Raw genomic sequence first — 24,041 nt, 5'->3', positions numbered from 1 at the left:
GTGTGTTGAAAAATAATCTTTTCACATTTCAGTTTTAAAAACTAATGGTTTTATAATAACACAGATTCACTCATGCAATTAATCTGTTTGAACAGGTGGTGTAAATTTAGAGTACATGGACACGGAGCGTGCTTTATCTGATGTTCCCGTTCACTTCAGTGGTAAGTGTTGGGATGGAGATCCCAAATCTGAGAATCTGTGTTTGTGTCTTTATCCACCTGACAAATTTTGATTTCGGCCTCGGTTGTTGGTTCTGGAGGATTGAAGTCCATTTATATTGATTACAATCCTTGGAAATCCTGTGGTCTCGATCTTTAGACCAGACTCCTCCATGGGGAGCCGATTGTCAGGTCAGAATGACTGAACAGGTACCGCCTGTCAATTGGCAAGTCTAAGATTTCCATCCTGTGAAACGCAGGTGTAAATTCCAAAAACAAGAACCCTGTCAGGTGAACTCACATGGTTCCACTTTCATCAGCCAACTCTAACAAGGAGGTACCACAACACTGACCTCAGTCTTGTGGAGTGTGGAATTTCCTTAGTCCATGTTTCAGGTCCTCAGAATACAGGGGTCATGTTCGACCTCAACTGGATATGATTGGAGCAAGTGTTTACAATAACTGTAGTTGATCTGATATAAGAAAAAACCAATGTGACACCATGAAACAAATTGACATGACACTGTGAATGTGGGAACAGGTTCAAGAAGCAACACGTCCTAGAGACATGTTAGCAGTAAACTGGAGCCTTTATTTACACGCAGGGGAATTTGCTGCAGTGACCACATGCATACAAACATACAAAACAATAACCCACAAATACTCAACTCGGATGCGCATTAATCAATATTAATTGCAACTCTACATGCAATGCACACACCGCCATCTACAAAAATCAAGCACGGTAACTCACGACCAAAGAACACGGACAGTTACATTTTACCACAAATGAGATGTGTTGGTCTCTCCCAGGTGGATTCTATATTCACCTTTACCTGCATATGCCACACAACTGATTCTTCAACATCGCCCTCAGCTTGCAAGCTGGATCGGCCTCCAGTCCTGTGGCTAGAAACATGGAGTGGAGCTCAGGAATCACCTCAAGGTAAAGAAGATCAACAGGAAGATTCAAAGAAAACTTGCATATTGGGAGAGCCCACCGGCCTCTGGACCCCAGAAGACTAGATGATCAAGGACCACGACTGGTTCTGGTAAGATTTTTGAGTCAACTGGATTGGGAGAGCCCACCGGCCTCTGGGCCCCAGAAGACTAGATGATCAAGGACCACGACTGGTCCTGGTAAGATTTTTGAGTCAACTGGATTGGAGGCACACAAAGAGCAGCAGTCGAATGTGCCAGGAAAATTAATGGCACATTTAGTCGCATTTGAATGTGGAAAAGTTCTGTTTTTTCAAGACCTTAGTGCGAACTTAAGCAAAGAAAGGAATTTGATGATGTCAAGTTAAAATTGCGAACACAGAACATATATGCTATACCCATTATCAATGAGGATCGATGTGCCAGAGAGACCTCAAAAATTCTGTAAATCTTCAAAAGAGATAGAGATAAAGGGGACCACAGAATGGATTTCCGAAAGAAAAAAAGACAAAGTGAACTGTGAACTTAAAAATCTGGGTAAAAGTAAAAAGAGAGTTACGTCTTTTATGGTTTAATTAAAGTAATATTGAAATGTATAAGGCAAGCTTGGGAGAGGGTGAATACCTACAAAAATAGTAGCAGGTACCTCGATCTAAGGGAGTTAATGGCATCGGAGAAGGGGAGATTTGCAAAATGGCGTCGGAGAAGGGGAAGCATTTTCTTTTAGATAGTACTGTGGGCTTTTTCCACACTATTATGGAATTTCTTATTTAAGTCACCTTCAGTGCAGGGGTATTGCCTGTCTTTTTTTAAAAGCAAAAAATTATTGTATGAAAAAGTAGAGAAGGGTCATATGGCAGAGCTGGATCTCTGTGTACCCCCACTCACACCCACGCACTCACACCCACGCACTCACACCCACGCACTCACACCCACGCACTCACACCCACGCACTCACACCCACGCACTCACACCCACGCACTCACACCCACGCACTCACGCCCACGCACTCACGCCCACGCACTCACGCCCACGCACTCACGCCCACGCACTCACGCCCACGCACTCACGCCCACGCACTCACGCCCACGCACTCACGCCCACGCACTCACGCCCACGCACTCACGCCCACGCACTCACGCCCACGCACTCACGCCCACGCACTCACGCCCACGCACTCACGCCCACGCACTCACGCCCACGCACTCACGCCCACGCACTCACGCCCACGCACTCACGCCCACGCACTCACGCCCACGCACTCACGCCCACGCACTCACGCCCACGCACTCACGCCCACGCACTCACGCCCACGCACTCACGCCCACGCACTCACGCCCACGCACTCACGCCCACGCACTCACGCCCACGCACTCACGCCCACGCACTCACGCCCACGCACTCACGCCCACGCACTCACGCCCACGCACTCACGCCCACGCACTCACGCCCACGCACTCACGCCCACGCACTCACACCCACGCACTCACACCCACGCACACACTCCCTCACACTCCCACAGAAACACACACACATTTAGTTATAATGTTAATGCTTTAAATTGACCCATAAAGAGGAAGAGAGTCTTGGTACTCTTGAAAAATTTAAAGGTGGACATAGTTTTCCTACAGGAAACACACCTTACAAAATTGGAACATAATAAATTTAAAGGGGACTGGTGTTCTTTCAACTCCAAAGCAAGAGGGATGGCAGTTTTAATAAACAAAAATATACCATTGTTGGTTGAGGACACATCTATTGCTTTAGCTGGGATATTGCTGGGTATATGCAGAATCCTGCATGCTTCTAAATACTTATGCTCCAAATTTTGATGAGGAATCCTTGATGCAGAACATCTTCTTAAAAGAAGTGGAAGGAAAACAAAATATATTGGTTGGGAGAGATGTTAATTTTTGCTTGGATAAATCATCAAATATAGCAACTAAAACAAGAGCTGTAAAAGTAACTTTATATTTTATAAAGGATTTATATTTAATAGATGTATGGAGACGGTCACACCCCAGGGTGAGAGATAATTAACTATACTCAAAGGTTCATGATTCTTATATGAGAATTGATCTTTTTAATGTCTGCACAATTGGAAAACAGAGTACCTGACTGTGGTGGTGCACCACCGGCCTACTGCAGGGGGCAACCTCTGTACCTGCAGGAGTGTAAGGGGACAGGACAACACCTGGCCGGCTGTCAATCAGTCAGCCTGAATGGATCAAGCCCCACCCGGTCAGGTGTCAATCACCCTCCGGAATATAAGCCTGCGCCGGCCTCCCGAGGCCTCACACTGAGTTGCTGCAGCCACGGCCAGTCTGGCTCTGTGAAAGTCTTTGTGGATTAAAGCCTGCTGTACAGTCTTTATCTTTGGGAGTGTCTGATTCTGGCTGACAGTGCACCACACTGACAAGATTTCTATCTGTTCATGACCTTAATGATACTGAGGCCAGATGAACAAAAGAGGGTTGATAGATGGCATCTTAATCCTACACTGTTGAGAAGGATGGATTTCTGTAAGTTTAAATTGGCGCCTCACAGTTTGGCGGGCAGCAACCTCCTTTGAAGAAGACCGCAGAGCCTACCTCACTGACAAAAGGCAAAGGAGGAAAAACCCAACACCCAACCCCAACCCACCAATTTTCCCCTGCAACCGCTGCAATCGTGTCTGCCTGTCCCGCATCGGACTTGTCAGCCACAAACGAGCCTGCAGCTGACGTGGACTTTTTACCCCCTCCATAAATCTTCGTCCGCGAAGCCAAGCCAAAGAATTGAGATAAATGGAATTGTTTTGTAAAGTGAATTGCCCCTCTACTGATGAGATTTTTTTTTAACGTGGGATACATTCAAGACATATTTAAGGGGACAGATAACTTAACATACTACAAAAATAAAGGAACAAATGACAGGTTAATGGTCTGGAGAAAGAAATAACAGAGCTAGAAAAGGTTTGAAAGATAAATGTAAGATCTTGGGGATAAAATATAAAATATAATGCATTGCAAATATAAAACAGAAATAACTTTTCAAATCAAAACTGAAATATTATGAATTGAAGGATAGAGCACATAAAGTTCCATTGTGGTAATTAAAGGCGGAAGAGGCATCAAGGTTGATTAATACAATTCAAACAGAGCTTGATAAAGTAACATATTATCTAAATAAATTAATGATAGTTTTAAACAATATTATACAACATTGTATGAGTCAGAATTACTAGCTGACTCCAGAGAGATAGATAAATACCTCTCATTGATTGAAATGCCAAAATTGGAAAACAAAGATCAGAGAAGAGATTGAAAATGGCTTGAATACATCACAGGCAAATAAGTCAGCGGGAATTTTGGATGTGGTAAACCAGGTGGTGGAGACTAAGACGCTCCCAGAGTGCTTCTTAACAGCTATCACCACTCTGGTACTGAATAAAACAGATCCATTAAAATATCCTCATATAGACTCTATTACAAGACACTGGCTAAAGCCCTATCAAATAGATTAGGGGAATAGATACCTAAATTGATAAATGTGGATCAGGTAGACTTTGTTTTAAAAAAAAGCTCTGCAGGCAATTTGTGCAGATTATTCAATATAATTCATCTGGCTAAATCTAAAGTCAACTGGTTCAATACAACTTTTAACATCAACCATATCTCATGCCACAAAAACTGCATAAATCAAATCCTGAAATATCAGAAGTATGCTTCAGATGTGGTATTGAAATTGGCACCTTTTTACATTGTACCTGATCATTATGGTATGATATCGCAGAAAAACTACCAAGAGTAACAGGAGTGTCTTTCCCATGTGACCTAGAGCTGTATCTCCTGGGCAACCTTATGGGTGTGAACTACAAATAGATTCAATCTCAGATTTGCTTTGTTTACATAGCTCTGGCTGTGCCAGGAAGTGTGTAGAAAATCACCTCAAAATCTGACTCTCCCCTTCTTATTGTCTCAATGGGCCTCAAAGTTGTGTAGTTTTATACCCATGAGGAAAATTACTTACAATTTAAAGAATAATTATGACACATTTATTAAGATATGGCAATCGCACTTGGAGTATGTAGAGGTCCAATTATAAATTTGACTTTTTGATATGATAACCAGAAAAGAATTCTGAAAAATGAGAGCTATAAATGTAGTGAAGCTATGTTATTGTAATTGTTGGGGGGGGGGGGAGGGAGGGAGGGGGGACTTTTGCAGTTACGTAATATATTTGATGTGCATAAAAGTTTCAAGATCATATGAATGTATTTATGGAAAATTAAAAATAAAATATTTAAAAAAGGTAAAAAGAGATCGAATTATTCCAAGTGGTGTGGTTAAAACTGCAGCCGGCCTGGGGGTGGGGGTTGGTGTGCGGTTCAGTTGTATCCACCTGACCTCTGACAATCGCATTAGCGTTGTAGCCTCACCTGTTGGTGGATTTAACTGTGATTATCAGGTGAGGCAACTTCAGACATGTTTCCCACTAGAGAGGATAGTTGACCTTCCCTATAATACTCGTGTCTCCCCAGAAGGGACACCCAGATTGGCTGAGGTGATGAGGACAAAAAATGATGGTGTCTTTTGTGTGGGAATCATCTTGATATTCATATTTATAACTATTACATTTCGAACCCAGAACCACTGAATCTGTGCGATATTTTATTAATTATGTTTGAAGACTGAACGAATGTCAGAAACGTCAAACTTCGGCCTAACGCAGGTGATTCAGGCAGCCACTGCATGGGCCCTTAAAGGGAGTCCCGCCAACATGATAACAGAGTGGGGCTATGGGTTAAACTAAGTCCCTGTGGCCTCCATTTCCAACAGCTTCCTGTACAATCTGTGGACAGTAACTTGGTTGAACTCAGACAGAATATCACAACAAACTGACATCAGGGATTGGTGTGTGATGATGAACATGGATGAATAATAGCATTCCAGGCGCAGCGCTACAGACCGAGGGCTTCACCTTCCACCTCCAGACTGCACACTGGCCTCATGGTAAAGGCAGAGTTGGTGGCATTTTTTTCATCATTAATTCATTGTGGTGCACAAACATGCCGATTATGTCTCAGTCTTGATCCTGCGACATGGAGCATCTGGCGATCAGGTGTCGCCCATTCCATCTGCCGAGGGGGTTCTCTACCATAATTCTTCTTATTGTGTACATTGTGTCCCAGGGTAAAATCAGGCTGACACTGGAGGCGTTTAACACTGTGATTATCAGCCATGAGGCAGCACACTCTGATGCTTTCCTGTCATTATGGAGGACTTCAACCTGATCAACCTGAAGAAGTTTATGTCAACACATTACTTGTGTAGCCAGAGGGCCACTGCTACACCAGCAGCAAAAACACCTAATGAGCAATCCCAGGATGCACTTCAGCAGGTATGATCACCTGGCTGTGCCTCTATTCCCAATGTTCAATCAGAGACTGAGGACTACAGCACCTCTGGTGAGGAGGGTGAAAGTATGGTCGAGGGAAGTGCATAAACAGGACTGCATTGAATCCCTGGACTGGACCATATTTAAGGACACCTATTCAAACTTAAGGAATATGACCGACTTTGTCAGGACCTGTATGAATGAGTGGGCGCACATACCATGAGTACCCCAACCTAAAGCAGTGGATGAATTTCGTCTGTCTGAGGTGGAAGTCGATGGCTTTTAAGACTTCTGATCCAGATCTCTATTAGAAGTTGAGGTACCACCTAAGCCAGGTCATCTTAACAGCAAAGAGGCAAATTTCTTGCAAAGCTATAAACAGAAGCGGACACTTTCCAGCGATGGCAGGGCTTGCAGGCCATTGCATCCGACAAAGCGGTGGCTAACTTCATTGATTTCTCTGATGCGTCGCTTCGCAATGAGCTGAATGCCTTTTATGCTCGCTTTGAAAAGGATAATTTAATGTTGGCAATATGAATTCGTGCACAGGCTGGCGATCTGCCATATCCGAGGACAATATTAGAACATCTTTCCAGAGGGTGAATCTTCACAAGGCATCAGGCCCTAATTGCATATCTAACGAGGTACTAAAAATCAGAGCAAATCAACTATCTGCAGTATTCACATTTCCCACCTGGTTGAAAACGGCACCAATCATTGCAGTAGCTAAGAAAAGCAGAGTGAGCTGACCCTATGACTTTCACCTAGTCCCACTTACATTTACTGTAATCACATACTCTGGGAGGTTGGTACTGGCCAGAATTAACTCGTACCTATGTAACGATGTGGACCTAGTGTAATTCTTCTTTGGCTTGGCTTCGCGGACGAAGATTTATGGAGGGGGTAAAAAGTCCACGTCAGCTGCAGGCTCGTTTGTGGCTGACAAGTCCGATGCGGGACAGGCAGACACGGTTGCAGCGGTTGCAGGGGAAAATTGGTTGGTTGGGGTTGGGTGTTGGGTTTTTCCTCCTTTGCCTTTTATCAGTGAGGTGGGCTCTGCGGTCTTCTTCAAAGGAGGTTGCTGCCCGCCAAACTGTGAGGCGCCAAGATGCACGGTTTGAGGCATTATCAGCCCACTGGCGGTGGTCAATGTGGCAGGCACCAAGAGATTTCTTTAGGCAGTCCTTGTACCTTTTCTTTGGTGCACCTCTGTCACGGTGGCCAGTGGAGAGCTCGCCATATAACACGATCTTGGGAAGGCGATGGTCCTCCATTCTGGAGACGTGACCCATCCAGCGCAGCTGGATCTTCAGCAGCGTGGACTCGATGCTGTCGACCTCTGCCATCTCTAGTACTTCAACGTTAGGGATGAAAGCGCTCCAATGGATGTTGAGGATGGAGCGGAGACAACGCTGGTGGAAGTGTTCTAGGAACCGTAGGTGGTGCCGGTAGAGGACCCATGATTCGGAGCCGAACAGGAGTGTGGGTATGACAATGGCTCTGTATACGCTTATCTTTGTGAGGTTTTTCAGTTGGTTGTTTTTCCAGACTCTTTTGTGTAGTCTTCCAAAGGCGCTATTTGCCTTGGCGAGTCTGTTGTCTATCTCATTGTCGATCCTTGCATCTGATGAAATGGTGCAGCCGAGATAGGTAAACTGGTTGACCGTTTTGAGTTTTGTGTGCCCGATGGAGATGTTGGGGGGGCTGGTAGTCATGGTGGGGAGCTGGCTGATGGAGGACCTCAGTTTTCTTCAGGCTGACTTCCAGGCCAAACATTTTGGCAGTTTCCGCAAAGCAGGACGTCAAGCGCTGAAGAGCTGGCTCTGAATGGGCAACTAAAGCGGCATCGTCTGCAAGGAGTAGTTCACGGACAAGTTTCTCTTGTGTCTTGGTGTGAGCTTTCAGGCGCCTCAGATTGAAGAGACTGCCATCCGTGCGGTACCGGATGTAAACAGCGTCTTCATTGTTGGGGTCTTTCATGGCTTGGTTCAGCATCATGCTGAAGAAGATTGAAAAGAGGGTTGGTGCGAGAACACAGCCTTGCTTCACGCCATTGTTAATGGAGAAGGGTTCAGAGAGCTCATTGCTGTATCTGACCCGACCTTGTTGGTTTTCGTGCAGTTGGATAATCATGTTGAGGAACTTTGGGGGACATCCGAGGCGCTCTAGTATTTGCCAAAGCCCTTTCCTGCTCACGGTGTCGAAGGCTTTGGTGAGGTCAACAAAGGTGATGTAGAGTCCTTTGTTTTGTTCTCTGCACTTTTCTTGGAGCTGTCTGAGGGCAAAGACCATGTCAGTAGTTCCTCTGTTTGCGCGAAAGCCGCACTGTGATTCTGGGAGAATATTCTCGGCGACACTAGGTATTATTCTATTTAGTAGAATCCTAGCGAAGATTTTGCCTGCAATGGAGAGCAACGTGATTCCCCTGTAGTTTGAGCAGTCTGATTTCTCGCCTTCGTTTTTGTACAGGGTGATGATGGTGGCATCACGAAGATCCTGAGGCAGTTTTCCTTGGTCCCAACAAGGCCTGAAAAACTCATGCAGTTTGGCATGCAGAGTTTTGCCGCCAGCCTTCCAGACCTCTGGGGGGGGATTCCATCCATACCTGCTGCTTTGCCACTTTTCAGTTGTTCGATTGCCTTATATGTCTCATCCAGGGTGAGAACCTCATCCAGCTCTAGCCTTAGGGGCTGTTGAGGGAGCTGGAGCAGGGCGGAATCTTGGACTGAGCGGTTGGCACTGAAAAGAGATTGGAAGTGTTCTGACCATCGGTTGAGGATGGAGATCTTGTAATCACATACTCTGGGAGGTTGGTACTGGCCAGAATTAACTCGTACCTATGTAACGATGTGGACCTAGTGTAATTCTTCTACTGCCACAATTATTCCACAACTGATGCAATGTCACTGGCTCTCGCATCAGCCCTGGATCACCTAGACAACAGCAACACACTGGGTCCTTGGCTTTGTCATCAGAAGACCAGTCAGTGAAGATTGGTAACAACGTCTCCTCACTGAGAACACAGGCGCACCACTTTGATGCCTGCTTCGCCCATGACTAAACTCTCTCTATGCCATGACTGTGTGGCCAGGTACAATTCAAATGCACAGACGGGAGTCCTATAGATCAGCTCATTGAGTTGACAACGACAACAACCTTGCATTCAATGTTAGAAAAACTAATGAAATGATTGTTTACTTCAGGAAGGGGAAACCAGGGAACACAAACCAGCTCTTATCAAGGGATCAGCAGTTCAGAGGGCAAAATGCTTCAAACTCCTGGGCGTCAACATCTCTGAGGTCTTTCCTAGGGCTACCATGTCGATTCAGTTATGAGAAAGAGTTGCCAATGGCTATATACCACGAGGATGTTGAGGAGATTTGTTATATCATCAAATACATGTAACATTTTCTGCAAGTGTTCTGTGGAGAGCATTGTGACTGGATTGCTTCACTGTCTGGTATAGAGGTGATAATGCACAGGACAGGAAGAGGATACAGACAGTTATTAACTCAGCCATCGCCATCTTAGGCATTAACTTTCGCTCCATTAAAGAGATCTACAAGAGTGGTGTCTTATAAAAGCAGCCTCCATCTTCAAGACCCTTACACCCATGGAATACCTTATTCTCACAGCTACCATCAGGAAGAGGGTAGAGGATCCTGAAGACGAACACCGAACTTTACAAAACCAGCTTCGTCCCCTCTGCCATCAAATTTCTTCATGGAATATGATCCACAATTTATTAATCTTCTTTTGCATGTATTTATTTATGTTTTCTAAAGATAATGTATTTGTCAAAATATAATATTTCTACCTGTAATGCCCAATTCTGGTGTTGCAAAACTACACATTATTGAACAATTAACCTCATTCTGATGGTGAAGTGATCCTATCTTAGGTGAACCAACGCAAAGGTGCATACCTAGTCAGGTGCTCAAAGACTTCAAGGCACCCGTGGCAGAGGGCCCAGTGGAAATTTTCAATATCTCACTTCACGAGTACATTGTCACTTCAGGGTTCAAGGCAGCCATTATCATCTGGCCCAAGAGAGAGACAGTAACTGGAACAAGTGACGACTATCCAGTGGCACTGACCTCTGAGATTATGAGGTGATTTGACCAATAGGTATTGAAATCCATCAGTTAATATCTTCTACTATCTTTAGATGAACTCCTTGCTACATCAGATCTGAACCGGTCTACAGAAAATGCAAGAGTACTGGTGATCCATTTCGTACTGACCCAACATGGGAATAATATCTCATACGCCGGGATGTTTTTCATTGACTGAAGCTAGGTGTTCAACATGATCGTACCTCAGACTCTAGTATATGCCACTCCTTCTGGGAAAACATCATTCTTTGCAAATGGATTGTGGATTTCTTGATCTAAAGACCACCTTCAGCTGGGGTTTGCAGCAAAATGACAAGCCCCATGACACTGACAACTTGGGAACTTCTGTGCTGTGCGCTTGGCACACTACTAATTATGCCTCTGATCATTAACTGCACTGCCAAATTCACTTCAAATTGAATCAAGTTTGCCCTGGATACAACCATAATTGGCCACGTCGGCAACAATCATGCATTGGCTTAGGGTGAGGAAGTTGGGAAACTTGTAAAATGGTGTGCAAATAACCAATCCAGTCTCAATTTTGACAGGAAATGGCTATGGAGGAAGAAAGTCAACCACAATCTATTGCATATCAATGGCTCTGTTGTGGAGTAAGAAGAGAGCATAAATTTCATTGGTGTCCTACACACGGTCCATATTTGACCCAGAGCACATCCTAATTATGCCAAAAGGCACACCCAGACCAACATTTCTAAATGACACTGAGGAGAGAAAAGCTATCAGGTGCAATCAAGACACAAAGATGAAGGTCCTGACTGGCGGCATTTTCACATATGGTGGCAGATTCAGCAGCCGGAGCGGTATATGTGAGAAAGGCAGACAGGATAGTCGTGTTCTCTTCTTGCAGGATGTGGGGAATCTGGTTAATCGCAAGTGTCCTGATGACTATACATGCAATGTGCACCCTACTGCATTTTTGCACAGTTAGGAAGCTGGAGCTGGACGTGGATGAAGATGAGATCATTCATGAGGCAAGGGTGTGATAGACATGAATTCTAGGGAGGCAGCCACACCTAGGAGGAGGGAAACGGGTATTCTAGGCGACGGGTGAGGAAAATGGACCATACAGTCAGTGCAGGTACCCCTGGCTGTTGGAAAGGCAGTCAGGCACTAGCTAGTCAGGCAGATGGGAATCTCGAGTATTAGCTGCAATGATAAAGTAGTTGGTGAAATGGTATGTATAGTGTGACTGCAAGGAAGAACAGGCAGTGAACGTAAATACAATGGGATGGATGGGTTGAAAAATGTGCTATAATTCAAGGACTGTTTCAAATCTAGCATGTGGTCCGAGCGTGGATCAATGCGTGGAACTATGACTTTGTGACCATTATGTACTTGGCTGTCTCGAGGGAAGGATTTGCTACTGAGCATGCCTGGATTTGGATGTTTTCAAAAGGTCAGGGAGTGAGGTAATAGAGGTGGGGAGTTGTAGGGATGATCAGGGATAACTATACTAGTTCCTGGTAATGGGGGAAGTAGAGGAGTCAAGGACAGGAAGGGTGTTTTAAATTCCCGGTAGCAACAGAGATAGGTAGCTGATAGATCGGCAGATTCTATACACGATGCAAAAATAATTGGATAGGTAAATGATTTTAACTTCTGAATAATTATTCACACAATCTTAGAATGAAGATGTCAGATGCAGTGTGATAATTGTGTTCAGGAAGGTTTGTTGATATATAATATAGATAGGTCAACGGTAGGTGAGGATAAACTTGACCTGGATTTGAGAAATCCTTCAGTGGGCAAACATTTTTGGAGAAGACAATCACGGTTCTCTCTCTCTCTCCCTCCCTCTTGTTGAACACAGTGCTAAAGACTGAATGCAATATACAAAATGGGAGCTTTTCAAATGGGTTAGGCAGGTCTATAAGCTGTTAGGCAGGAACTTAAATTGGGATGGAGGTAGTCGGCTTTATAGAACATTCGCACAGTGCACTGGACGATGATATTAATTGAAGCAGTAAAAGTCTGGTAAGATAAAAAGAAAAATGGTTCTAATAGAAGAAGAAAATCTGGTTACGAAGAAAAGGAAAGCCCGATAGATTGAAGAAGAAAAGAAATGATAGAGCTTCAGGAAATCACAAGGTTTCCAGGAAAGAATGCAAGAGAAGACTTAGAGACCTAGAAAGGGGCATTATATGGCTGACATGAGCAGGATGAAGGAACCCCCCCCCCCCCGCCCCCCCACCAGGGAATTACACAAGAAGAGGAACACCAAGAGGATAAGTCATGTGAGGATATCAACCGTGATGCGTACACAGATCTGGAGTAGGTAGCGGATGTCCTTAATGAATAGTTAGTAGAGAAAATGACTTTAACAGTTGCGTTAATAAATTTAGTGATTATCAGTATTCCGACAATTTAGGATTCCTCATAAGGTGAATATTGTGTCTCACGATCCTGATTTAATATCAAAGACGTAAGGGTTAAAGCGGGTGTTGGGGGTATCATTGGGACGCTGGATACATTTGTACGAGTAAGGGATTCAACAGTGCTTACTGCCATATCACTTATCACAAGTGGAAGAGCCAAACAAGAACTGATGGTAAGATGATTTTGGAAGACTGATGCCCTAATAGTGTCGTAATTCTAATAACTTGATAATCAATATACTACATCTATATTTCTTCTTCTTTGGCTTGGCTTCGCGGACGAAGATTTATGGAGGGGGTAAAAAGTCCACGTCAGCTGCAGGCTCGTTTGTGGCTGACCAGTCCGATGCGGGACAGGCAGACACGATTGCAGCGGTTGCAAGGGAAAATTGGTTGGTTGGGGTTGGGTGTTGGGTTTTTCCTCCTTTGCCTTTTGTCAGTGAGGTGGGCTCTGCGGTCTTCTTCAAAGGAGGCTGCTGCCCGCCAAACTGTGAGGCGCCAAGATGCACGGTTTGAGGCGTTATCAGCCCACTGGCGGTGGTCAATGTGGCAGGCACCAAGAGATTTCTTTAGGCAGTCCTTGTACCTTTTCTTTGGTGCACCTCTGTCACGGTGGCCAGTGGAGAGCTCGCCATATAATACGATCTTGGGAAGGCGATGGTCCTCCATTCTGGAGACGTGACCCATCCAGCGCAGCTGGATCTTCAGCAGCGTGGACTCGATGCTGTCGACCTCTGCCATCTCGAGTACTTCGACGTTAGGGGTGTGAGCGCTCCAATGGATGTTGAGGATGGAGCGGAGACAACGCTGGTGGAAGCGTTCTAGGAGCCGTAGGTGGTGCCGGTAGAGGACCCATGATTCGGAGCCGAACAGGAGTGTGGGTATGACAACGGCTCTGTATACGCTTATCTTTGTGAGGTTTTTCAGTTGGTTGTTTTTCCAGACTCTTTTGTGTAGTCTTCCAAAGGCGCTATTTGCCTTGGCGAGTCTGTTGTCTATCTCATTGTCGATCCTTGCATCTGATGAAATGGTGCAGCCGAGATAGGTAAACTGGTTGACCGTTTTGAGTTTTGTGTGCCCGATGGAGATGTGGGGGGGCTGGTAGTCATGGTGGGGAGCTGGCTGATGGAGGACCTCAGTTTTCTTCAGGCTGACTTCCAGGCCAAACATTTTGGCAGTTTCCGCAAAGCAGGACGTCAAGCGCTGAAGAGCTGGCTCTGAATGGGCAACTAAAGCGGCATCATCTGCAAAGAGTAGTTCACGGACAAGTTTCTCTTGTGTCTTGGTGTGAGCTTGCAGGCGCCTCAGATTGAAGAGACTGCCATCCGTGCGGTACCGGATGTAAACAGCGTCTTCATTGTTGGGGTCTTTCATGGCTTGGTTCAGCATCATGCTGAAGAAGATTGAAAAGAGGGTTGGTGCAAGAACACAGCCTTGCTTCACGCCATTGTTAATGGAGAAGGGTTCAGAGAGCTCATTGCTGTATCTGACCCGACCTTGTTGGTTTTCGTGCAGTTGGATAATCATGTTGAGGAACTTTGGGGGACATCCGATGCGCTCTAGTATTTGCCAAAGCCCTTTCCTGCTCACGGTGTCGAAGGCTTTGGTGAGGTCAACAAAGGTGATGTAGAGTCCTTTGTTTTGTTCTCTGCACTTTTCTTGGAGCTGTCTGAGGGCAAAGACCATGTCAGTGGTTCCTCTGTTTGCGCGAAAGCCGCACTGTGATTCTGGGAGAATATTCTCGGCGAAACTAGGTATTATTCTATTTAGTAGAATCCTAGCGAAGATTTTGCCTGCAATGGAGAGCAACGTGATTCCCCTGTAGTTTGAGCAGTCTGATTTCTCGCCTTTGTTTTTGTACAGGGTGATGATGGTGGCATCACGAAGATCCTGAGGCAGTTTACCTTGGTCCCAACAAAGCTTGAAAAACTCATGCAGTTTGGCATGCAGAGTTTTGCCGCCAGCCTTCCAGACTTCTGGGGGGATTCCATCCATACCTGCTGCTTTGCCACTTTTCAGTTGTTCGATTGCCTTATATGTCTCATCCAGGGTGGGAACCTCATCCAGCTCTAGCCTTAGGGGCTGTTGAGGGAGCTGGAGCAGGGCGGAATCTTGGACTGAGCGGTTGGTACTGAAAAGAGATTGGAAGTGTTCTGACCATCGGTTGAGGATGGAGATCTTGTCGCTGAGGAGGACTTTGCCGTCTGAGCTGCGCAGCGGGCTTTGGACTTGGGGTGAGGGGCCGTACACAGCCTTTAGAGCCTCGTAGAAACCCCTGAAGTCGCCAATGTCCGCGCTGAGCTGTGTTCGTTTGGCGAGGCTAGTCCACCACTCATTTTGGATCTCCCGGAGTTTGCGCTGAAGATGGCTGCATGCGCGACGGAAGGCTTGTTTTTTCTCTGGACAGGACGGCTTTGTAAGGTGAGCCTGGTGGGGAGCTCGCTTCTTTGCCAGCAGCTCCTGGATTTCCTGGCTGTTTTCGTCAAACCAGTCCTTGTTTTTCCTGGAGGAGAAGCCCAGTACCTCTTCAGTGGATTGCAGTATGGTAGTCTTCAACTGATCCCAGAGGGTTTCAGGGGACGCATGAAAATATTTACTGATTATCAAATGCAGACACCATAAAATATGAACAATGCATATGAGAGATTATGGAAATTGTCCACTTTTCTCGGATGGGTGATATGTGTGGTGCAGGACAATCTTGGAAAGGCAATTAGTCATCCTTATTTTTAACATTTTGAAAACATATTTGGAAGCTGTGGAGGTCTGATTTTACCAGGGACCTCAGTGCTCTGTGCACCACGCATTTCAATCAGCAAAAAAAAAATCATGGTCTGTCATGTGCTGAAAAGGTATGTTCAGATAGTTCCAAAAAAATCAGCTTTTATAATATATTGATTTCACTACCTTTAATCTGTCATTTGTCTTGTAGAACTCTGAATATTAATATTCTCTCAATTCAGCTTAAACCAGTTTGTAAAATTGAATGAAAACTAAACATCATGTTTACAAGCAGTACACAGTTACCTCAGGAATTTTAACAGTTTGTTCTATTTGCCACAATTGCAGCTATTGAACAGACACACAAGGAGTCCTTGTGGAGGCAAACTAAAACAATGAGAGTAAACTTGATCCTGACAAAAGAGATTAAGGATTTTCCCCTGGTTGATCGATATGCTGAGCTCACAGTTATTTCTACGATTCGAGATCAAAGACATGTGGAGCATGAGCTGCTGGCAAGAGGTAGAGATCATGAGAAGATGAGGAAACTCCAGCTGCAGGCAGAGCTGGAAAAAATCCACACTTATCAATTGTTCCACAGAAGTTGGCACAAAAATATTTGGAATTTTCCCTTTCGTTCTCATCAAGGAACTATAGCTGTGGTAAATGGGGTCGCAGGGATTGGGAAAACGACAATGGTACAAAAGCTTGTTCATGACTGGGCAACGGGGAAATTATACAGAGAGTTTAAATTTGTTTTGAGCTTTAAATTCCGGGATTTGAACACAGTTGACTGCAAAACAACCTTGAGAAAACTGATATTAGATCAATATCCTTACTTTGGTAATTACCTTCAAGAGATCTGGAAGATTGCAAACCAGGTGCTTTTTGTTTTCGACGGTCTGGATGAATACAAGTATTGCATCAGTTCTTTTTCAAGTGAAAGCAATCAAAATGCAAGTGATATATGCACAAATCCCGAGGACCTGTGTGAAGTGTCGACCATTGTATCCAGTTTAATTCAGCGCCAGCTTCTCCAGGGATGCTCAGTGCTGGTAACCACTCGCCCCACTGCGTTACATCTATTGCGAAATGCTGATGTCAATATATGCGCCGAAGTACTAGGTTTTGATGGTGAACAGCGAAAAGAGTATTTCAGCAGGCTTTTTCAAGATCACACGGTGACTGAAGCTGTTGTCAAACATCTGGAAGATAATGAGATCCTGTACACCATGAGCTACAACCCCTCCTACTGCTGGATTCTCGGTCTAGCACTGGGCCCCTTCTTCACACAGAGAAGCAGGGACACGAAAAGAGTTCCCAAGACCATCACACAACTATATTCCCATTATATTTACAACATCATGAAAAACCACAGCCGTGAGTTGGAGAGCGCTCGTGAAGTGCTACTGAGGGTTGGTCGGATGGCCTTCACAGGAATTTCCCAGAAGAACATTGTTTTTTCATCTGGAGATTTAATCAAGAACAATCTGCAACCTTCCCAGTTCCTGTCTGGGTTTCTAATGAAACTGTTAGAGAGAGAGGATAATGACCGGAGTGTGGTTTACACCTTCCCACACCTCACCATTCAAGAGTTTGTAGCTGCTCTTTCGGGATTCCTGTCTCCAGATGCTGGAGATATCATGAAAATCCTCACTGAAGCCCATAATTCGAAAGATGGACAATTTGAGGTATTTCTCCGTTTTGTCGCTGGCCTCTCATCTCAAATGTCAGCTCAGAATCTGGAGGAGTGTCTAGGCAAATTTACGGATCAAACAAACCACCGAGTAATTGACTGGATAAAAGAAACTATTGAAACGCAAGTTGAGAACATGGAAAATACTGAGAGTAAAAGAAACCTACTGAACACATTCCATTATGTGTTTGAGTCTCAGAATAGTGTACTCGCTCAAGTCACATTAGGTCCAACACAGACACTTAAATTTGGCGACACCAATGCCCAAAAAGCTTTGCGACTGAATCCAATTGATTGTGCAGTCTTGTCCTATTCATTTGGGTTCTGTGACACGATACACCATCTAGATGTGCAGAATTGCAACATTCAGGTTGAAGAACTTCAGCACTTTGTTCCAGTTCTACACCGATGTGAAATTTTGAGGTAACTAATTGTGGTATGATAAACAATGTGTTATTACATTTCCAGTTAACTGTGAAGCTGCTCTGGTGTGTGTGTGTGTGTGTGTGTGTGTGTGTGTGTGTGTGTGTGTGTGTGTGTGTGTGTGTGTGTGTGTGTGTGTGTGTGTGTGTGTGTGTGTCCGTCCAAAGGAACATTGCAACATCTATCTGTGCTGAACCATTTTTTGCCTAGTCCTTCTGATCTGCACTGTCCATAGCCCTCCATACCCCTCCCATCCTGTACTTCTTCAAATATCTCTTAAATGTTCAAACTCAGCTTGCATTCACCACATCAGCTGGTAGCACTCCAACAACTCTATGTCTGAAAAGGTTCCCTAACATGTTCCCCCTAAACTTTTCCTCTTTCACTCTTAACGTATGTCCTCTGATTTATAGCTCAACTACCCTCAGTGTAAAAGAAACTTTCTAGATTTGTAAGTTTAAATGTCTCTATCAAATCTCCCCTCATTCTTATAAACTCTAGGGAATAAAATCTGATTCTTTTAACCTTTCCCTTTAGCTCAGTTCTGGAAGTCAGAGCAACATCCTAGTAAATATTCTCTGCATTATTTCTATCTTATTGATATCTTTCCTATTAGCTAAGTGACCAAGACTGCACACAATTCTCTGAATTTTGCCTCAACAATGTCTTATACAAGTTTAACATAACATACCAACACCTGTAATAAATACTTTGATTTATAAAATTTGTTACGAGCCCAAAGGTCCCCAAAACCCAGCAGCAATAGATATTCACCATGACTAAACTTAAACAAAAGTTGTTTGTAATTATCTTTAAACATGAAAACAGAATAAAATTTTAACTTATCACTATTAACTTAGCTAACCCAACTTAACCCCCTTCTAATTCTAAGTGCATTCTAAGTGTGTATAAATTTAAGAAAAGTTCTTTGGTTCACAGTTCAATCTCATTCTTCCAAGTTCACTGGTTGCAGGCAATTCTTATACTATGCACAGAATTTAACATGTATAAAGTTTGGTGCTCAAAAGATAAATGTTTACTGCTCAGGAAGGTTCTTGTACATTTGCAGAGAGAGATGTGTGGTTCCAGGGTTTCCACAACTGAGGTATCACCATTAATCACCTCAATGTCTTGCTGATGAAACTTGCCCCATCATTCTTCGAATTATAACCTCTTTTTTTCAGGCTATCACAGAGTTCCTTTCTGTTCCACTTATTCCAAGAGAAACATCAGTCAGATAGCACTTCCAGCCATCCGCCACTCTGGAGCTTCTGTTTCAGTTCCAACAAGCTTCTCCTGTCTTTCACTCCATCTGAGATTCAAACTCCCAGCAGCATGTCCTTCCTTTTTCTCACTTGCAAAAACCCCCTCCTTCTCCATCAAACAATAGGAGTTAGTCTTCTAGTCCATCTGTTTTAGGTAATCAAGAACCAAGGAGTGATCTTTCTGTGCACTCTGTCAAAACCCTTGCAAAGAGCTATCAATAGACACCGTGTCTCCTGCTTGTTGCTTTAAAGACAACACTCCATTCATTCATGATGTCATTTCAATTAGTACCTACTTATGAAATCTTCCACAGACATTCGCCATAGTTTCTGTAGTCACTGAATATGAATTCTCCAGTATTTCAAATAAGATCTGTTTTAAAGTGTGTGTATGTATATATATATATATATATATATAAAACCTACTCTAATTTTACCATTTTATCTCCCAAAAACATTCCCAAATATTCCATCACAAGGTCAATATGCCAAAAGCTCATTTTACAATCCTCTCCACCTGTACACCACTTTCCCAGATCCCTCCATTCTAGTGCCCTTCTCAGTGCTTCACTATTTACCATGTATGTCCTTTCTTAGTATGTCCTTCCAAAATGCAATTCCTCACACTTGCCTGCATTAAATTCCCTCTGCTATTTTAAGCCCATTTTTTCCAGTTGGTCTAGGTCCCTCTTCAAGGTTTGAAAACCTTATTCACTGTCAACAACACCTCCAATTTTAGTAAAAACACAAAAGCTGGAGAAACTCAGCAGGTCAAACAGTGTCCTTAACGTGGCTAAGGTAGAAATACATAACTGTCATTTCGGGCTTGAGCCCTTTATCAGGTATGAGAGAGTTTTGGCAGGTGTCCGAACAAAAAGATGAGGGTGGGGTTGGCAAAGGCAAGAGAGGATAGGTGGAGAAGGGAGGGAGGGAACAGCAGCGGAGGATGGATGGCTGGGTGGGTAGAGGGGAAAGCGAGGGGAGAACTTGAAAGTGAAAAGGGTAGGGCAAAGAAATAGCTAGCAAGTTGAGTAGAAACCAGAGAAGTGAATGTTAATGCTATCTGGCTAGAGAGTGTGAGTGTGGGAGTCTGACACAGAATTGAAATGGTCGGCTACTGGGAGGTGTAAAGGTGCTCAGTGTAGCGACCTCTCAATCTGCGATCGGTCTCTCTGATGTAGAGTCTGTGTGGGGAGCACCAGATGCAGTAAACTAGCCCTATGGGTATACAAGTGAAGTTTTGCTTCACTTTAAAGTCCTGTTCGGGGCCCAAGACCATGGTGAGGGAAGAGGTGGGCGCAAGTGTTGTACCTCCTGAGGCCTTAGGGGGGTCGATAGATGGGGGGACAATGAGTATACCAGGAAATCACCAAGGGAGCGGTCCCTATGGAAGTCCAAGGAGAAGGGAAAATGTATATGGTGGTGGAATCTTGTAGCAAGTGCAGAAAATTCCAGCTGATAATGTGTTGGATGTGTAGGATGGTGGGATGGGTGGTGAAGACAAGGGCGATTCTACGTTTGTTGCGTCTGGGATCAGAGTGAGCTAGGGCAGATGAACAGGAAATGGAGAAGATGTGGATAAAGTTTAAATGGTTAGTTTTGGAATGGATGCCATGTTCATGGAATAAGACAGACATGTACTTCCTCCAGTCTTAGTGTCATCTGCAAAATTGCTGATCCAATTTACAACCTTATCATCCAGATCATTGATATAGATGGCAAACTACAATTGTCCCAGCACTGATCCCTGAGGCCCACTACTTGTCACAGGCCTCCAATATGAAAAGCAATCATCTACCAATCATATGGCTTCTCCCTTCTGGCTATCCAAATAATTGTATATCTGATCTCTGAGAACACCTTTGAATAATTTGCCTACTACTGGCATCAGGCTCACCGGCCTATAATTACCTGGGTTAATTTTGGGGCCTTTTTCAAACAAGGGAACAACTTGAGCTCCCCTCCAATCCTCTGGCTCCACACCTGTGACTAAGGACATTTTCAATAATTCTGCCAGAGCCCCTCTAATTTCTGCACTAGCATCCCTGAAGGTCTGAGGGAATATCTTGTTAGGCCCTGGGGATTTATCCATCCTTATTTGCTTTAAGATAGCAAGCACTTCATTATATTTCTGAATAGTTTACATAAGCTTACTGCTTGTTCTCCATAGTTTCCACAACTCTGTGCACATTGTCTGAGTGAATACTGATGAAAAAATACTTAAGACCCCTCCATCTCTTTTGGCTCCAAATAAAGCCGAACAATCTGATCTTCAAGGGGACCAATGTTAGGGCTTATTATCTTAATATACCTAATAGAAACCCTCAGGACTTTCATTCACATTGTCTGCCAAAGCAAACTCATGTCTTCTTTTGGCCTTCCTGATTTCTTCATTGAGGGTTTTCTTGCATTTTATATTGCTAAACTGGTTGACCGTTTTGAGTTTTGTGTTCCCGATGGAGATGTGGGGGGGCTGGTAGTCATGGTGGGGAGCTGGCTGATGGAGGACCTCAGTTTTCTTCAGGCTGACTTCCAGGCCAAACATTTTGGCAGTTTCCGCAAAGCAGGACATCAAGCGCTGAACGGTCAACCAGTTTACCTATCTCGGCTGCACCATTTCATCAGATGCAAGGATCGACAATGAGATAGACAACAGACTCGCCAAGGCAAATAGCGCCTTTGGAAGACTACACAAAAGAGTCTGGAAAAACAACCAACTGAAAAACCTCACAAAGATAAGCGTATACAGAGCCGTTGTCATACCCACACTCCTGTTCGGCTCCGAATCATGGGTCCTCTACCGGCACCACCTACGGCTCCTAGAACGCTTCCACCAGCGTTGTCTCTGCTCCATCCTCAACATCCATTGGAGCGCTTTCATCCCTAACGTCGAAGTACTCGAGATGGCAGAGGTCGACAGCATCGAGTCCACGCTGCTGAAGATCCAGCTGCGCTGGGTGGGTCACGTCTCCAGAATGGAGGACCATCGCCTTCCCAAGATCGTATTATATGGCGAGCTCTCCACTGGCCACCGTGACAGAGGTGCACCAAAGAAAAGGTACAAGGACTGCCTAAAGAAATCTCTTGGTGCCTGCCACATTGACCACCGCCAGTGGGCTGATATCGCCTCAAACCGTGCATCTTGGCGCCTCACAGTTTGGCGGGCAGCAACCTCCTTTGAAGAAGACCGCAGAGCCCACCTCACTGACAAAAGGCAAAGGAGGAAAAACCCAACACCCAACCCCAACCAACCAATTTTCCCCTGCAGCCGCTGCAACCGTGTCTGCCTGTCCTGCATCGGACTTGTCAGCCACAAACGAGCCTGCAGCTGACGTGGACTTTTACCCCCTCCATAAATCTTCGTCCGCGAAGCCAAGCCAAAGAAAAACAAAGATATTGCTAAAGTACCTCATTTGCTCCATGGTGCGTATACCTGTTCTACACGTCTCTTTCTCCTAACTAGATCCCCAATATTCCTCAAAAACAAAGATTTCTATGCCTTCTAACTTTGTGTCTGATCCTAACAAGAACATACAAAATCTGTCCTATCAATATTTCACCTTTGAAGGTCATGCACTTACCTCACACATCCTTGCACAAAAACAATTTATCCTAATCCATGCATTCTAGATCTTTTCTAATTTACTTAAAATTGGCTTTTCTCCAATTGAGATTCTGAATATGAGGCCCTGACCTATTGTTCTCAATAATTAACAAAAATAATGGAATTATGGCCACTGGAACCAAAACGACCCCCTACACATACTTCTGTCACCTGCCATAATAGGAGACCAGTGTTTTATTCCCTCTAGTTGGTACCTCTAGGTATAGATTTAGAAAACTTTCCTGAACACATTTGACAAACTCCAAGCCTTCCACCCCTTTTACAGTATTGGAGTCCCAGACAATATGTGGAAAGTTAAAATCTCCTCACCTCACAACCTTAATGTTTCCTGCAATTGTCTGCTCTCTATAAATTTGCTCCTTCATTTCTCGCTGTCCATAGGGCAGTCTAAAATGCAACCCGATGAGAATGGTCCTATCTTTCCCCTTCCTCAGATCCACCCACAGAGCCTCAGTAAACGAGCCCTTTTGTGTGACTTGCCTGAGCACAGCTGTGATATTTTCTATCGCAAGCAATGCCTCTCTTCCCCTTGCATTCTCTTTGTTCTATCACGCCTAACAGAATCTGGAACACTGAGCTGCCAGTCCTGCCCTTCCTGCAACCAAGTTTAACTAATGGGCACAATGTCAAAATTTTATGTATCACTTCACACTCGAAGCTCATCTGACAATAGTCCTTGTATTGAAATAACCACACCTGAGTGTAATGGGCCAAGCACCGAGCAGTCAGATGGGGTTATTCATTGCCCCAATAATCTGACACAATATGGTGCAGGCCCCATTTCCCTTCCGGTGAGAAGCCCAAGGTTGGCGGCACGTGTTGCCCGGGGGGACAGCAACTCCTCCTTGTTGCATACCGCTGGATGGGGAGTGACACTGCAATGTGCTGACATCACTTCCTAAAGCCAGTGTGTCCCTCGCAGGAAGTGGGTGGTCTCCTTGAGCAGCACGAAGAATTCAAAATAATATTCAGTTACTGGTTCACCTCATGATGTGTGGACGCCTCATTTCGGTAGCGTTGCCGTTAGCAGATGCTACAGTGGTGACCCCGATAGTTCCAATGTCTTTGGAACCCAACTTCAATGTGACAAAATGCAGGAATTGATTCCAAATGGCTGAGTCACAGTTCCAGATCAGAGGCATTGTCTTGGAAGATACGGTGGGCGACACGCGTGGCCCGGGAGACAGCGCCACTTTGTGTGGCGTGTCACTGGACGGGGAGTGATGCCGCGACGCACTGACGTCTCTTCCTAAGGCCAGTGTGCCCCTCACTGCCAGAGGCATTCTCTTCAAGAAGCGCGGGGAATTCAAAATAAAATTCAGTT

At 44.7% G+C, this 24,041-nt stretch overlaps 1 protein-coding gene across 3 annotated transcripts in view; it reads left to right on the top strand.

Annotated features, from left to right (window-relative positions):
• Positions 1-24,041, top strand: part of LOC138748440 (NLR family CARD domain-containing protein 3-like) — a 115,749-nt gene that overhangs the window by 67,047 nt on the left and 24,661 nt on the right. For all 3 annotated transcript variants that reach the window (XM_069908655.1, XM_069908656.1, XM_069908654.1), the window contains 2 exons: positions 96-161; positions 16,057-17,827. In XM_069908655.1, coding sequence (XP_069764756.1) covers positions 96-161; positions 16,057-17,827 — 1,837 coding nt within the window. The remainder of the gene's footprint in view (positions 1-95; positions 162-16,056; positions 17,828-24,041) is intronic.

This window comes from Narcine bancroftii, chromosome 13 (assembly GCF_036971445.1).
Source record: "Narcine bancroftii isolate sNarBan1 chromosome 13, sNarBan1.hap1, whole genome shotgun sequence".
Lineage (NCBI taxonomy): Eukaryota > Metazoa > Chordata > Chondrichthyes > Torpediniformes > Narcinidae > Narcine > Narcine bancroftii.
The sequence above is the reverse complement of the archived record's forward strand: the minus strand, read 5'-3'. Positions and strand labels throughout refer to the sequence as shown.